The 13719-nt window shown below is 36.9% G+C and overlaps 1 protein-coding gene across 9 annotated transcripts in view; it reads right to left on the bottom strand.

The window, feature by feature from the left end:
• Positions 1-13719, bottom strand: part of CCDC171 (coiled-coil domain containing 171) — a 302377-nt gene that overhangs the window by 236179 nt on the left and 52479 nt on the right. For 8 of the 9 annotated variants that reach the window (XM_019415442.2, XM_019415439.2, XM_019415437.2 and 5 more), the window contains one exon: positions 4053-4145. The exons of the other annotated variant lie outside the window; for it this stretch is intronic. In XM_019415442.2, the coding sequence (XP_019270987.1) occupies positions 4053-4145 (93 nt within the window). The remainder of the gene's footprint in view (positions 1-4052; positions 4146-13719) is intronic. 9 annotated transcript variants of the gene reach the window in all.

The following is a 13719-nucleotide window of genomic DNA, read 5'->3' as shown; positions in this document are numbered from 1 at the left end:
AATAAACAAAAGACAGTGTATTCCCTTTCTGAACATGTTTAATGGAAGGAAGAATGGAAGAAGAGTTAACTGTGCTATGGAAATGCCTTATCAAAGTGCCTAATTTCGACCTACAAATCCACGTTCAAAACTTTGTATGAAACATAATAAAATGAGTGGTTTTTGAAAACAAAAGCAAAGAATTCTTCCCCTCTTAAGAGAAACACCGTTACATTAACATCGTTAGAATCTCAATAAAGTTTTACTCCTAGAGGTTTCTTACTGTTGACAAGTAAAACTTTTATTACCGAATAATACTATTTGACTAAAATATTTGTAAATGTGGGCTATCTAGGATTTGCCTCAAAGTGATATAGGGATGGGAGTAGACAGGGGCAATAAATAAAAAACATGATTGGCCCGAGGTAAATCTTGAAGTGATGGCTACACAGGAAGCTCATTGTTCAATTCTCTCTACTTCTGCATATACCTGAAACTTTATATAATAAAACACTTTAAAAACTGGATTCCATGTAAACAATGACAGCAGAACAGAGGAACAAAGCAGTATATTCCCATAAAAGAAGAATATGCAGCGGTAAAAAAAAAAAAAAAAAAAGTTACAAAACAACTTCTGAGGGGCACCTGGGTGGCTCAGTCAGTTAAGCATCTGGCTTCGGCTCAGGTCATGATCTCCCAGTTCATGAGTTCGAGCCCCACATCAGGTGAGCTCGAGCCCTGCTTCGGGCGAGCCCCACTTCTCTCTCTGCCCCTCGTTCACTTGCACCCTCTCTCTCTCTCTCTCAAAAAAAAAAAAAAGAGTTTTTGAAAAGGAAGTTCTCTATGTGGTTCTCTATGTAGGGTTAACATATATCAATAAAGCAAAGTCCAGATAAAGTCTATATTTTGGGTAAACAAGTGGAAAAAATAAGAGTAAGTAAGAGGCAATTGGGTAGATTGAAGGGAGACACAGGAGTGAAAGCAAGAGTTCTCATCCATTTAATATTGTTTTGATTTCTGAACTATGTTTTACCTTCTTCAGAAAATTAAGTTAAAAACAAAAATTAGAACGCTAAGTTCAAAAAAAGGGGGGTGATAGAAAACGCTTTATACTAGATAGAAAATCGGCTTCAGAATCCTAAAGCTCACGTTTAAATTCTAGCTCTACAAATTAACTTAGGTGACCTCTGGCATATTACTAAACCTCCAAAAACCTGAGGTTCCTCACCTGTAAACAGTAAATCATCATCATCATCCTCATAAACAGACTATCTACAGAGTTGCTACAAAGATCTAATGAGATAATATTTATCTAATATCAATATATACTTAATATCACATATGAATACATAATATTTGTTTAATAAATGTTTGAATAAATATTATTAAGCACTTAATATGTGCCAGGCAATGACCTAGTGCTCAAGGTATTATATGATAATCATGAAAATAGACAGTCTTAGTTCTTGAAGAGCTCCTAGTCTTTAGGAGAGGAGAGACCACACGAGAATATGTAAGTGGCTCCTGTCACAGAAACAGGCACAAAGGGCCATGAAATCAGAGAAAAGCTCTGAACAAGCCTCATGGGGACGGCAAAAGACAATCTGAAGTAAAAAAGATGAAGTCACCAAGAAATGAAGCCTAGGACAACATAAAAATGTTCTTAAACTAATCCATACAAAAAATAATCACCAGAATTATTATTTGTAATTATCCAAAAATATTTTGGAAAACTGAAACATTCTTACACTAACGTAAGGAAATAGAATAGATATGGAGATACAACCTGGTAATTTTTGAGATTCGGTCTTTTAAACTTTCTTTTTCTTTTTTTTTTTTTTCAATTTTTTTTTTTAATGTTTATTTATTTTTGAGAGAGACAGAGCATGAGCAGGGGAGGGGCAAAGAGAAAGGGAGACACAGAATGAAGCAGGCTCCAGGCTCTGAGCTGTCAGCATGGAACCCGACACGGGGCTGGAACTCATGAACCCCAAGATCGTGATCTGAGCCAAAGTCGGAGACTTAACTGACTGAGCCACCCAGGCGCCCCTAAACTTTATTTTTCTCTGCTATTTTGTCTAAATCCAATGTTTACAAGTAAAATAATAAATCTGGACAACATTTTCTTCTATCTGCATTGCTATCTCCTTTCAGAAAATAAGCACACTCAATCACAAAGGACAAATCAATCCAACTGAAAGAGAAGTAGTTTTCAAATTACTAATTGAGTCAACTCTCTGACTCTACTTTCTCATTTTTATGATATAGCATCTAAACAAACTTAACTACAGTTTATGATAAAATGGTGATTCATTACAACTATTTAGTAGTCTCATTTGTCTCATTTGCTTTTAAACTAATCTGAAACTGAATTTTACTAGATATACCTCACTGAAAATACTTGTCGGTATTTATAGATGTGTATGGTTCAAATATAAACTTTGGCTTTTTTTCACAGTCAAAACCCTAGGTTAAATATGAAATATTAATGTATATGAGTAAAAACTATACATGTAATAATTATTTTTATAGCTATTAACTATATATACATCCAGGTATAAATTATAACTACAATGAAAAACTTAATTTCTGAATTGTACTTCTTTCATAACTTAAAACTTTAGCCTTATTGCTTATTTTTGGGTGATTTAATCTTTTTTTTTTTTTTTAAAGAAAAGCTTAACTTGTACAAGTTTGCCTAAAATACAAACACTCAAATACATGGGCCTGAGAATTTTGCAGGTAAAGGAGGCATTTCATTAAAGATAAAAGTAAAAAAATAATTTATTATAAATTTCTTATGAGCTTAGTTACGCCCTATATTAAGACATGTTTAAACAATAAGGTAAAACTTCGCAAGTTTTATTAATTAACATTTAATATAAGGGAAAGTGTATGTCTTAAAAAAAAATCCAAATTATATTAAGGAACTTAGGGGCACCTGGCTCAGTCGGTAGAGCATACAACTCTTGATCTCAGGGTCATGAGTTCAAGCCCCACACTGGGTATGGAGTCCACTTTAGAAACATTAAATTAAGGAATTTAGATTTCTGGAACTTTATGTGAGACTTGATTTATATACAACAAGCTATGGGCCAGACTTGGTCCATGCACAGTAGTTTGCCAACCCCCAGCTGGAATGCCTTCACTTCTCTTAGAAATTCCTTCTTATTCTAAAACCTAAAGGACACCTTCCTTTAGGATGCCTTCAATTAATTCCCCTCTCACATTTAATCTTTATTATGCCCCGTAGTATTTAAGTATTTGATATTTCTATCCACACATTTATCTGTGTATCTGTATAGATGTACAGGTATAGATACAAATATACAGTATTTCTGGTAATGAAATGTAAGTTCCAAAAGGAGTTCTTTCACCTTTATCCCTTGGGCTCTTTTTTTTTTTTACGTTTATTTATTGGGGGGGGGGGGGGAACAAATGGGGGAGGGGCAGAGAGGGTGGGGGGGAAAGAGGATCCAAAGCTCTGCACTGACAGCAGGGAATCTGACGCCAGGCTCAAATTCACAGAACCATGAGATCATGACCTGACCCAAAGTTGTACTCTCAACTGACTGAGCCACCCAGGTGCCCCACCTTCAGCTCTTAATACAGTGATAAGTAATGTGCACAGGATATACACACGATAAATCAAGGTGCTTATTTTTTCAGTGTTTTCAAAAAAGAAATTCAACCCATGGTTGTTGATAAAAAGAATACTCTGATCAGTAAATCTTTCTGTAATAGGCCAGAGGGTAAATATTTTGGACTTTGCCGGCCATAAGGTCTCTGTCACAACCACCCCCCCTTGCCACTGCAGCACAGAAGCCCCACAGACAAGACAAAACCTCCCTCGAACAGGCAAAGGGTGAGATTTAGCCTGTGGGCTGTAGTGTGTCAACCCCTCCTCTAATATAGTAAAAACCATCCTCAACTATATCCTGATACGAATAGGATAATGAGTGCCTTAACAATATGCTACCCATCCTAAACGCACACCTTAGCTCTCTGAACAGAATCCCACTTTTCCCTGCCTAATAAAATCCATACCAAAAAAATTTTGGCTTAGGCTTTACCTGAATAATTTCAGAATTAAATTTTGACTCCAAATGTGCTGCTCTTTCTGCTTCAATATTTTCTTCTAATTTCCTCACTCTTAGAGTAGTTGCCTGAAAACAAATTCAAAGGTTAAGCTCACAAACATTGGTGTTTATTTATTTAAAAAAAAACATTCTTTTAACGTTTTATTTATTTTTGAGACAGAACATGAACAGGGGAGGGTCAGCGAGAGGGAGACACAATCTGAAACAGGCTCCAGGCTCTGGGCTGTCAGCACAGAGCCCAATGCGGGGCTCGAACTCACGGACCGCGAGATCATGACCTGAGCCGAAGTCGGCCACTTAACCGACTGAGCCACCCAGGCGCCCCAAACATTGGTGTTTAAAGTGGACATGGATCTTTGCAACAACATGGACGCAGCTACAATGCTGAGCAAAACAAGTCACTCAGAGAAAGACAAACACCATATGATTTCACTCACGTGTGGAATTTAAGAAACAAAACAAATTGGGGTGCCTGGGTGGCTCAGTCGGTTAAGGCTCCGACTTCGGCTGGGGTCATGATCTCGCGGTCTGTGAGTTCAAGCCCCACGTCCAGCTCTGTGCTGACGGCTCAGAGCCTGCAGCCTCTTCAGACTCTGTGTCTTTCTCTCTCTCTCTCTGGCCCTCCCTGCTCACACTCTGTCCCTCAAAAATAAATCAACGTTAAAAAAAAAAATTTTAAGAAACCAAACAAATGAATCCAGGGGAAAACAAAAGAGAGACAAATAAAAAAACAGACTTAACTATAGAGGATAAACAGATGGTTGGTGACCAGAGGGGAGGGGGGTGTGGGGAGGAGGGTGGGGGGGATGGGTGAAATAGGTGAAGGGGATTAAAAGCACACTCATCATGATGAGCACTGAGGAATGTATAAAACTGTGGAATCACAATATTGTACACCTGAAACTAATATAACACTGTATGGTAACATACTGGAATTAAAATTAAAAACTTTTTTTTAAGTGGATATAAATCACACTTTAGATTACCGTAGCCTCATTTTAACTGCTTTTCCAAGATTGTAAAAGACATGGTAAAAAAACGTGTGAAAATCATGCTCAGGAAGAATACTCCAGTCCTTGCTTTTTTTTTTCTTTTTTATTGATGTATAATTTATATGTAATAAATGATATGCATTAAAAGTGTGTAATTTGGAGCACCTGGGTGGCTCAGTTGGTTGAGCGGCCAGCTTCAGGTCAGGTCATGATCTCACAGCTCTAAGGCTCATGAGTTCAAGCCCCGCATCAAGCTCTTTGCTGACAGCTCAGAGCCTGGAGCCTGTTTCAGATTCTGTGTCTCCCTCTCTCTCTGTCCCTGCCCTGCTCACGCTCTGTCTCTGTCTCTCTCAAAAACAAATAAACATTTTTTAAAAAGTGTGTAATTTGATAAGTGTATATACACACACATGAAGTCACTGCCATAATCAAGATAAGAAATATTTCCATGACGCCTACAAGATTCCTTCTATCTCTTGGTAATTTCTTCCAGCCCTTCACACCCCACCCCCATCTCCAAGTAACAACTGATCTGGTTTTGTCACTATTAATCACTTTGTATTTCCCAGAATTTCATAGAGATTGAGTCATACAGCATATATTCTGTATCGTCTGGCTTCTTTCTCCCAGCATAACTATTTTGAGATTCACCATGTGGTTGCGTTTATCAACCGTCTATTCCTTTTTATTGTTAAAGTGTTCCACTGTGTTGATACACCACAGCTGACTTATCTGTTCACCAGTTTACGTACATTTGAGTTGTTTCCAGTATAGGCGTTTACAAATGAAACTATGAGCTTTTGTGCACACGTCTTTGTAAGGGCATGTACTTTGACTTCTTGGGGGTAAACAGTGAAGGGAAGAATGACAGGGTCATGTGGTAGGTGTATGTTTAATGTCTTATGAAACTCCCAAACTTTTCTGAATTGTTTATAATTTTATACACCCTCAACAACACTTGGCATGGTCAATTTCTGTTTTTTCGTTTTTGGGAGCAGGGTGATTTAAGACATTCCAATAGGCATGTAATGGTATTCCATTTCAGTTTCAATTTGCATTTCCCTAATGACAGATGACATTGAGCATCTTCTCACATATTTATTTACCATCTGTATACCTTCTTTGGTGAAATATCTACTCGGATCTTTTCCCCATTTTTTAATTAGGTTGTTTTGTTATTATTGATTGAGTTTTGAGAGTTCATTATACAATCTGGATACAAGTCATTGACTGGATATGTGATTTGCAAACATTTACTCCAAGTCTATAGTTTGTCTTTTTGTTAACAGTGTCTTTCACAAAGCAAAAGTTTTCAGGGTACCTGGGTGACACAGTTAGTTAAGCAACCGACTCTCGGTTTTAGCTCAGGTCACGATCTTGCAGTTCGTGAGTTGGAGCCCCGCGTTGGGCTCTGCACTGACAGCACAGAGCCTACTTGAGATTCTGTGTCTCCCTCTCTCTCTGCCCCTCCCCCACTCATCCCCCCCCCCAAATAAATAAACTTAAAAAAAGTTTTCATTATAATGAAGTCCAATTTATTAATTTTCAGATAGGGGTCAACTTCTGGCCAGAATCAGAAGTCAAGAGCTTTATTTTTGAATGCCATTTTTGCTCAGAAAATGCAACCCTGGGAAGCACTGGATTCCTAGTCCCAAAGAGGTCACTGGTCATGACCAAAAGCCTGTTGGGGGCAAGGACGGCTATAGATGTTTCAGGGTAACAGTAGCAAAGAAAAGCCATGCCTAGAGTCTTATCTGTCAAATAAAGATGGTTCAATAGTGATGGAGTAAGACATTACTAATTTGATTTCCTTTTCAAATAAAATTTGGACAAGAAAGAAGTTTCTATTAATTATATTTACTTTATCATTTAGCCTAAGCTGAAGTTTTTAAAAAAAATTTTTTTTAATGTTTATTTATTTTTGAGAGAGACAGAGACAGAATACGAGTAGATTAGGGGCAGAGAGAGAGGGACACACAGAATCCGAAGCAGGCTCCAGGCTCCCAGTGTCAGCACAGAGTCCGACGTGGGGCGTGAACTCACGAGCTGTGAGATCGTGACCTGACCCGAAGTCGGACGCTCAACCGACTGAGCCACCCAGGCGCCCCAAAGCTGAAGTTTTTTAAAGGCCCAACTTGATTAATTTGATTTTTCCTCTTTCCTCCTACCCTTTCCTTATTTCCTTTTTTTTTTTTTTGCAGAGACAGTAATGTAATGAATCACACAGGGAGGAGCATAAATAAAAACTGGATAATTCACAAATGATCAAGCAGTCTGTGAATATGTAAGAAATGACTAGTTTTTTTTGAGCAAAGCATGTTCCTATGATGTCTTGTTTTAGAGTAGAGCAAAAACACAAATATCCCTTCTTCTCTAGAGGACTTTGTAGTCCTTTTGCTACTAATAGCCTTCATAGTCAAGAAGCAATTCTGCTTCGACAGTCAATCACTCCGTTTCACAAATATGAAACTCACAAAATATTTTTTTATACCGACTTATGTGCTTTAGTTAGATTTTGCCATCCTATCAATAATATTTCTTAGTGAGTTACTAGAAAAGACTTTTTTCCAGAGGGCAGAAAAAGCAGTAAGTCCAAATGTTATCTTTTGGGTCTAAATTGAATTTAAATCCAAAACAATAAAATGATTTTTTTTAATTAGTAGAATACAGTATCTTTAAAGGTAAAATCTGACATTTATACCCTATACTGCTACAGTATTTTGAAATAACGGGCATTCCACTGAAAGATGAAACTGGTAAATATTCATAATTTAGTCTGACAACTCAAGACTCAAGATTCAAAAAAACGGGAAATGAGGAAATATAAAACTAAAGAGGAGTGCCTGGATGGCTCAGTCAGTTAAACATCCAACTCTTGATTTCCACTCCAGTCATGATCTCACAGGCCCTGGGATCAGGCCCCATGTTAGCCTCAGCTCTCACAGTGCAGAGCCTGCTTGGGATTCCCTCTCTTTTCCTCTCTTACCCCTCCCTCACTTGTGCACATATGTGCTCTCTCTCTCTCTCTCAAAATAAATAAAAATAAACTTAAAAAAAAAACTAAAGAGTTATTATTACTTTTTTAGGTGTAATAATAATTGGTATTGTGGCACCTGGCTGGCTCAGTCAGTAGAGCATGCAACTCTTGATCTCAGGGTCATGAGTTCAAGCCTCACATTGGGCATAGAGTTTACTTAAAAAAATTTTTTTTAATAATTAGTATTTTTTAACTCCTATCTCTTTGAAATACATACTAACATGTTCATGGATGAAATTATATGACGTCTGGATTTGCTTTAAAATAATAAACTGGGGGTGGGGTGCCTGGGTTGCTCAATCGGTTAAGTGACCAACTCCTGGTTTTGGTTCAGGTCATGATCTCACGGTTTGTGAATTCGAGCCCCATGTTGGGCTCCACACTGTCAGTGTGGAGCCTGCTTGGGATTCTCTCTCTCTCTCTCTCTCTCTCTCTCAAAATAAATAAATAAACTTTAAAAATAATAATAAACCAGGGGTGAGGAAGGGAAGCTGATAATCATGAAATAATGTTGGCCATCAGTTGATCATTCTTGAAGCTGAGTAATAGGCACATGAAGTTCATTTTAGTATTCTGCTGACTTTCACAGATGATTGAAATTTTCCATAATGAAAAACATTTTAAAACAGCAACAAAAGCAAAGGAAGTATGGTGGGGAAGTATGGTACTGGTATCATTATTTACCAACAAAATTGTATTCTGACCAGAAAAGATCATTAAAATAAACTAAGCCATTCATTCCTAAGCAAAAAAGGTCAGTGGGAAGGTGAGACTTTGAACCAGTCAATTCCTACCTATATTGCAAAATATTAAGATATATCAAATAAAATATTCCATTCATACTCATTACCACCTGTCTCAAAACATGTTTCACACCAAACATTAGTCCCATGGAAAGTTATTAGCTATTATATGAAAAAGCAATTTCACCATCATAAGGTGACAGACACAGAATTAAAGCCAATTTTACTAAAGCACTTTCCAAAAAGTTAACATGATCTTGAAAAGTTAGAGCAAAGTTGGAAAACTCACATTTCCTGATGTCAAAACTACTACAAAGCTACAGTGATCGAAACAATGTGGAACTGGCATAAGAACAGACCTATAGATCTACAGAAAAGAACTGAGAGTCCATAAATACATCCATGCATCAATGGTCAATTGATTTTTGACAAGGGAGCCTAGACCATTCTATGAGAAAGAATCATTTTTTTATTAAGCAGTGCTGAGGCAATGGGATATACACACTCAAAAGAATAAATGTGGACTCCTAAGTCACATCATATATAAAAATGAATTCAAATGGATCAATGGCGTAAATATAAGAGCTAAAACCATAAAACTCTTAGAAGAAAACATAGAATTTATGACCTCAGATTTGGCAACAGATTCTGAAATACAACACCAAAAGCATGAGTAACAAAAGAAAAAAAAATTGGACTTCATAAAAATTTTAAATTTTGAGCATCAAAGGACATTATAAAAAAGTGAAAGGCAACCTAGAGGACAGAAGATATTTATAAATCATGTATCTGATAAGAGTCTAGTATGCAGAATATACAACGAGCTGTTACAATAAAAAGACAACACAATTTAAAAAATTAGTAAAGGGCTTGAATAGACATTTCTCCAAAAAAGATATGAAAATGACAAGTATATCAAATGATGGCCAACACTATTAGTCATCAGGGAAATACACATCCAAACCACAAAGAGAAATATCTTCATGCATGTGAGGCTAGTTATAATTTTAAAAGTGGAAAATAACAAGCATTGGTGAGGATGTAGAGAAATTAGAGAGACCTCGTAAATTACTGGTGGGAATGTGAACTGGTGCCACCACTGTGGAAAACGGTTTCTGAGTTTCTTAAAAAGTCACACAGAGTCACCATATCCAGCATTTCTATTCCTGGGTATATACCCCCAGAAAAATAAAAACATGTGCAAACAAAAACTTGTACACAAATGTTCACATCAGCATTTTTCATAACCACCAAAAAGTAGAAACAGTTCAAATGTCCATCAACTGATGAATGATGAACAAAATATGGTGTATCCCTATAACAGAATATGATTCAGCCAAAAAACATTCAGTACCAATACCTGCTATAACACATATGAACCTTGAAAATATATGTTAAATGAAAGAAACCAGACACAAAGAGACTATGTATCGTATGACTTCATTTATATGAAATTTCCAGGATAGGCAAATCCATAGGGATAGAAAGTGTGTTAGTGATTGCCAGTAGCTAGGGAGGGAGGGAGGAAGGAGCAGTGATTGCTAATGGACATGAAGTAGTGAGGATGTTCTGGAATTAGAGAGTGGTAATGGTTGCACAACTTTGTGAATATACTAAAAATATACTTTAAAAGGATGAATGTTACAATATGTGAAATATATCTTAACAAAAAATAAAAAGAATCCTGAGTATGAGAACCAAAGACAATGTCAAAGAAGTGACAGCCCCCTAAGGCAACTTCATAATTTCTGAAAAAAATTCCCTCTAAATGCTGACTTTGATCCTTAGACCAGGGATCCCCATTGGTTTTAGGTATAAAGCATGGTATCTACTATAGCAGAAAAACTCTTATATTTAGCCAGATTAAAATGAGCATTACTCTAGGTAGGCCCAATACTAGTTTAAATCTTTTTTCTTTAATTTTCTTAATGTTTTATTTACTTTTAGGAGAGAGAGAGAGAAAGAGAGAGCAAATGGGGGGAAGGGCAGAGACAGGGAGACACAGAATCCAAAGCAGGCTCTAGGCTCTGAGCTGTCTGCCCAGAGCCCGATGTGGGGCTTGAACTCAGAAACCGTGTGATCATGACCTGAGTAGATGTTGGTCACTTAACCAATTGAGCCACCCAGGTGCCCCTAAAAAAATTTTTTATTGTAAACTCTACAAAATGCTCAGCTTAGATTCTGTAAGTCAGAAGAAGCCTAACCAGTCACAAGAAAATAGCCCATAGGCACTGAAAACAAAAAATTAGAAAAAAAAAAAAAAAGTTAATAAAGACAGAGGGAAGAAACCAATCTAACAATTTTTTTCAGATTCCAAAAATCATATGCATAAGCTTCTCTTGTCAAAATAATAGTCTTATATTTTATAAAATACAGAATATTCAGTGAATTCTATGATAAAAGAATCAACAATTCACGTCTTCTTTTCATTTCTTATGTATATGTTATGTCATATTAATTAATTAGTCATCTGATTTACACTCCAAAAGTCAAGGAGAGGCTCTGTTATTCCTGCCCAGGCCAAAACTAAATGGGTTGAAATAATATGCCAGAGATCACATCTTCATTTTCATACCTTCCTGCTTTGAATGAATGTCCAGAAGAAAACAACTCTATCAACTGTTATTACTAAAACTATCAATTAATCAGTAAGGACAGAAAAAAAATCTTCAAATCTTTAAACAAACTTCCAAAAGTGGACTTTGTTGATAGACATAATTAAATTAAGGCCCGCCTAATAATTTTTTTTTTTCCATCTCCTAGTCTGGTGAATTAAGTCTTATATCCAGCAGAGGGTGCTAGAGGAACATCAACGTGCTGTTCACAAAAAAATTTTTTTTTCCAATACTAAGAGAACCAGTACAATCATGAACTGTCTCATTAGTATCCAGTCCTAACATACTCTACAAAGCAAGGGCAAAAGTGGTAACGGGATTCAGGTTAAAATACAAAAATCAACACAAATTCATACATACCACAGGTCAATTTAAGCATACACAGGTTTGCCTATAATACAAGTACTACACTATCCTATGTTTGTTCCTTAACACTACAAACAAGAGTTCTTTATCTAACACAACATGAGCATGTATTTTACCATGTATTAGCTGATTTTTGTGACCTTTCCTACTGCAATATACTGCCAAGAGATCTTTATTTCAATAAATACTATATATCCATCATAACTATTTCATTATTTTATGATTTACATCTCATTCAATCGTGTTCAGCCCAATTAGATAATCTACTTCACTTTTAAAAAGTGAGTGTTTGTTGTTTGAAGAAGGTAGTTTAGAGAAGGATGTCTCTGGCTCAATCCCTTGGTACATGTTATTTTATCATAACACAGGGTATAAGCCGCCAGCTCCAATTCAGCAGCAGAACTAACCAAACATTTCCAGACCACATTTGCTCTCTGCACCACATCTGCTCCTGTGGCTTCCATGGGCCTGTTTCAAAAGTTTCACAAAAGTTATGAAAACGTGCACGTACACTGCTGAAAGACTGAGCAAAAACACCCGCTCCTACTACATTATTTTCTCCTCAAATAGAATATAAGCAGCTCAGAGGGTAGCAGTGAACTTAAAGGAATTAGTCAAGCAGCAAAGCTCTGATACGCCAAATTTAGCTCACTAAAATGAACAAGACAACTAGGCGAGGAAATGTCACAAAAGTGCATACTAGGGATTTCTCAGTAGTACATTACACAGCACCGTTTCCAAAACAGTTGCACAAAGTTTACCCCAGAATGTCAACAGCTGTATAAATAGAAAGTGGCTGTTTATTGAACTCTTTTTCCAGATTTTATCACCTGGTATTTCCCACTAATGGACACTTTCACAGTAACCAATAGAGTAATAATCCATCTTCAAGAAGATAATTCTAAGGAACTGAATCATCATAGACTGATTAATCATTATTTTAGTGGTAAGTGTATTTTGTTACATTTTAGTGACTGCAAATAATTTTTTATACGTGTGCAAACAATTAACTGCAATACTTATTCCTACCTGGGGTGGAGGGGAAGTAGTTACTGTACTTTGAGAATTTTTTCTTGAGAGAGAGAGAGAATATGTGTGTGCCCATGAGCATGGATGAGCGGGGAAGGGGCAGAGAGGGAGAGAGAAAATGTAAGGCAGGCTCCATGCCAGGCGCGAGTCCCACGGTGGATCTCACGACAATGAGATCAGACCTGAGCTGGACACTTAACTGACTGAGCCACCTAGACGCCCCTGTACTTTGAGGCTTTAAAGTGAAGATCTCAAAGTATTTTTTATTATCAGAAACAAAAATCTTAAAGGGTCAAGGTCTCTAAGTATTTGACAAGTATTTGAACAACAGAAGCCCCACAATACCATATCACTTAAACTGAGTCAAATATTAAAGGACTGTAACAAAGAAAATCTGTGAGTCCTTTGCTGTTTATTATCCTGCGGGCACCTGGCTGTCTGAATCAGTAGACATGCGACTCTTGATCTTGGGATCATGAGTTCGAGTTCATTTAATCTAATTAATTAAATCCAATTTAATTTAAAAATAAGCATAAATAGGAGTGCCTGGGTGGCTCAGTTGGTTAAGCATCCAACTTTGGCTCAGGTCACAATCTCGCAGTTCATGGGTTCAAGCCCCACATCAGGCTCTGTGCTGACAGTGCAGAGCCTGCTTGAGCATCTCTCTCCCCCTCTGTCTCTGCCCCTACCCACTCGTACTTTCTCTCTCTCTCAAAATAAATAAACTTAAAATAAATAAATACATACATACATAAAAATATAAATAAAATCACACAGCAGTTTCAAGAAATAGGCGAATGTACAAACATTCAGAGCCCTCTATGCCCATCATCTCAACCATGGTTCACTGCGCAGTTT

Source organism: Panthera pardus, unplaced genomic scaffold (genome assembly GCF_024362965.1).
Source record: "Panthera pardus isolate Hobbes unplaced genomic scaffold, ASM2436296v1 HiC_scaffold_20, whole genome shotgun sequence".
Classification (NCBI taxonomy): Eukaryota; Metazoa; Chordata; class Mammalia; order Carnivora; family Felidae; genus Panthera; species Panthera pardus.
Note: the sequence above shows the minus strand (reverse complement) of the source record. Positions and strands in the feature narration are given on the sequence as shown.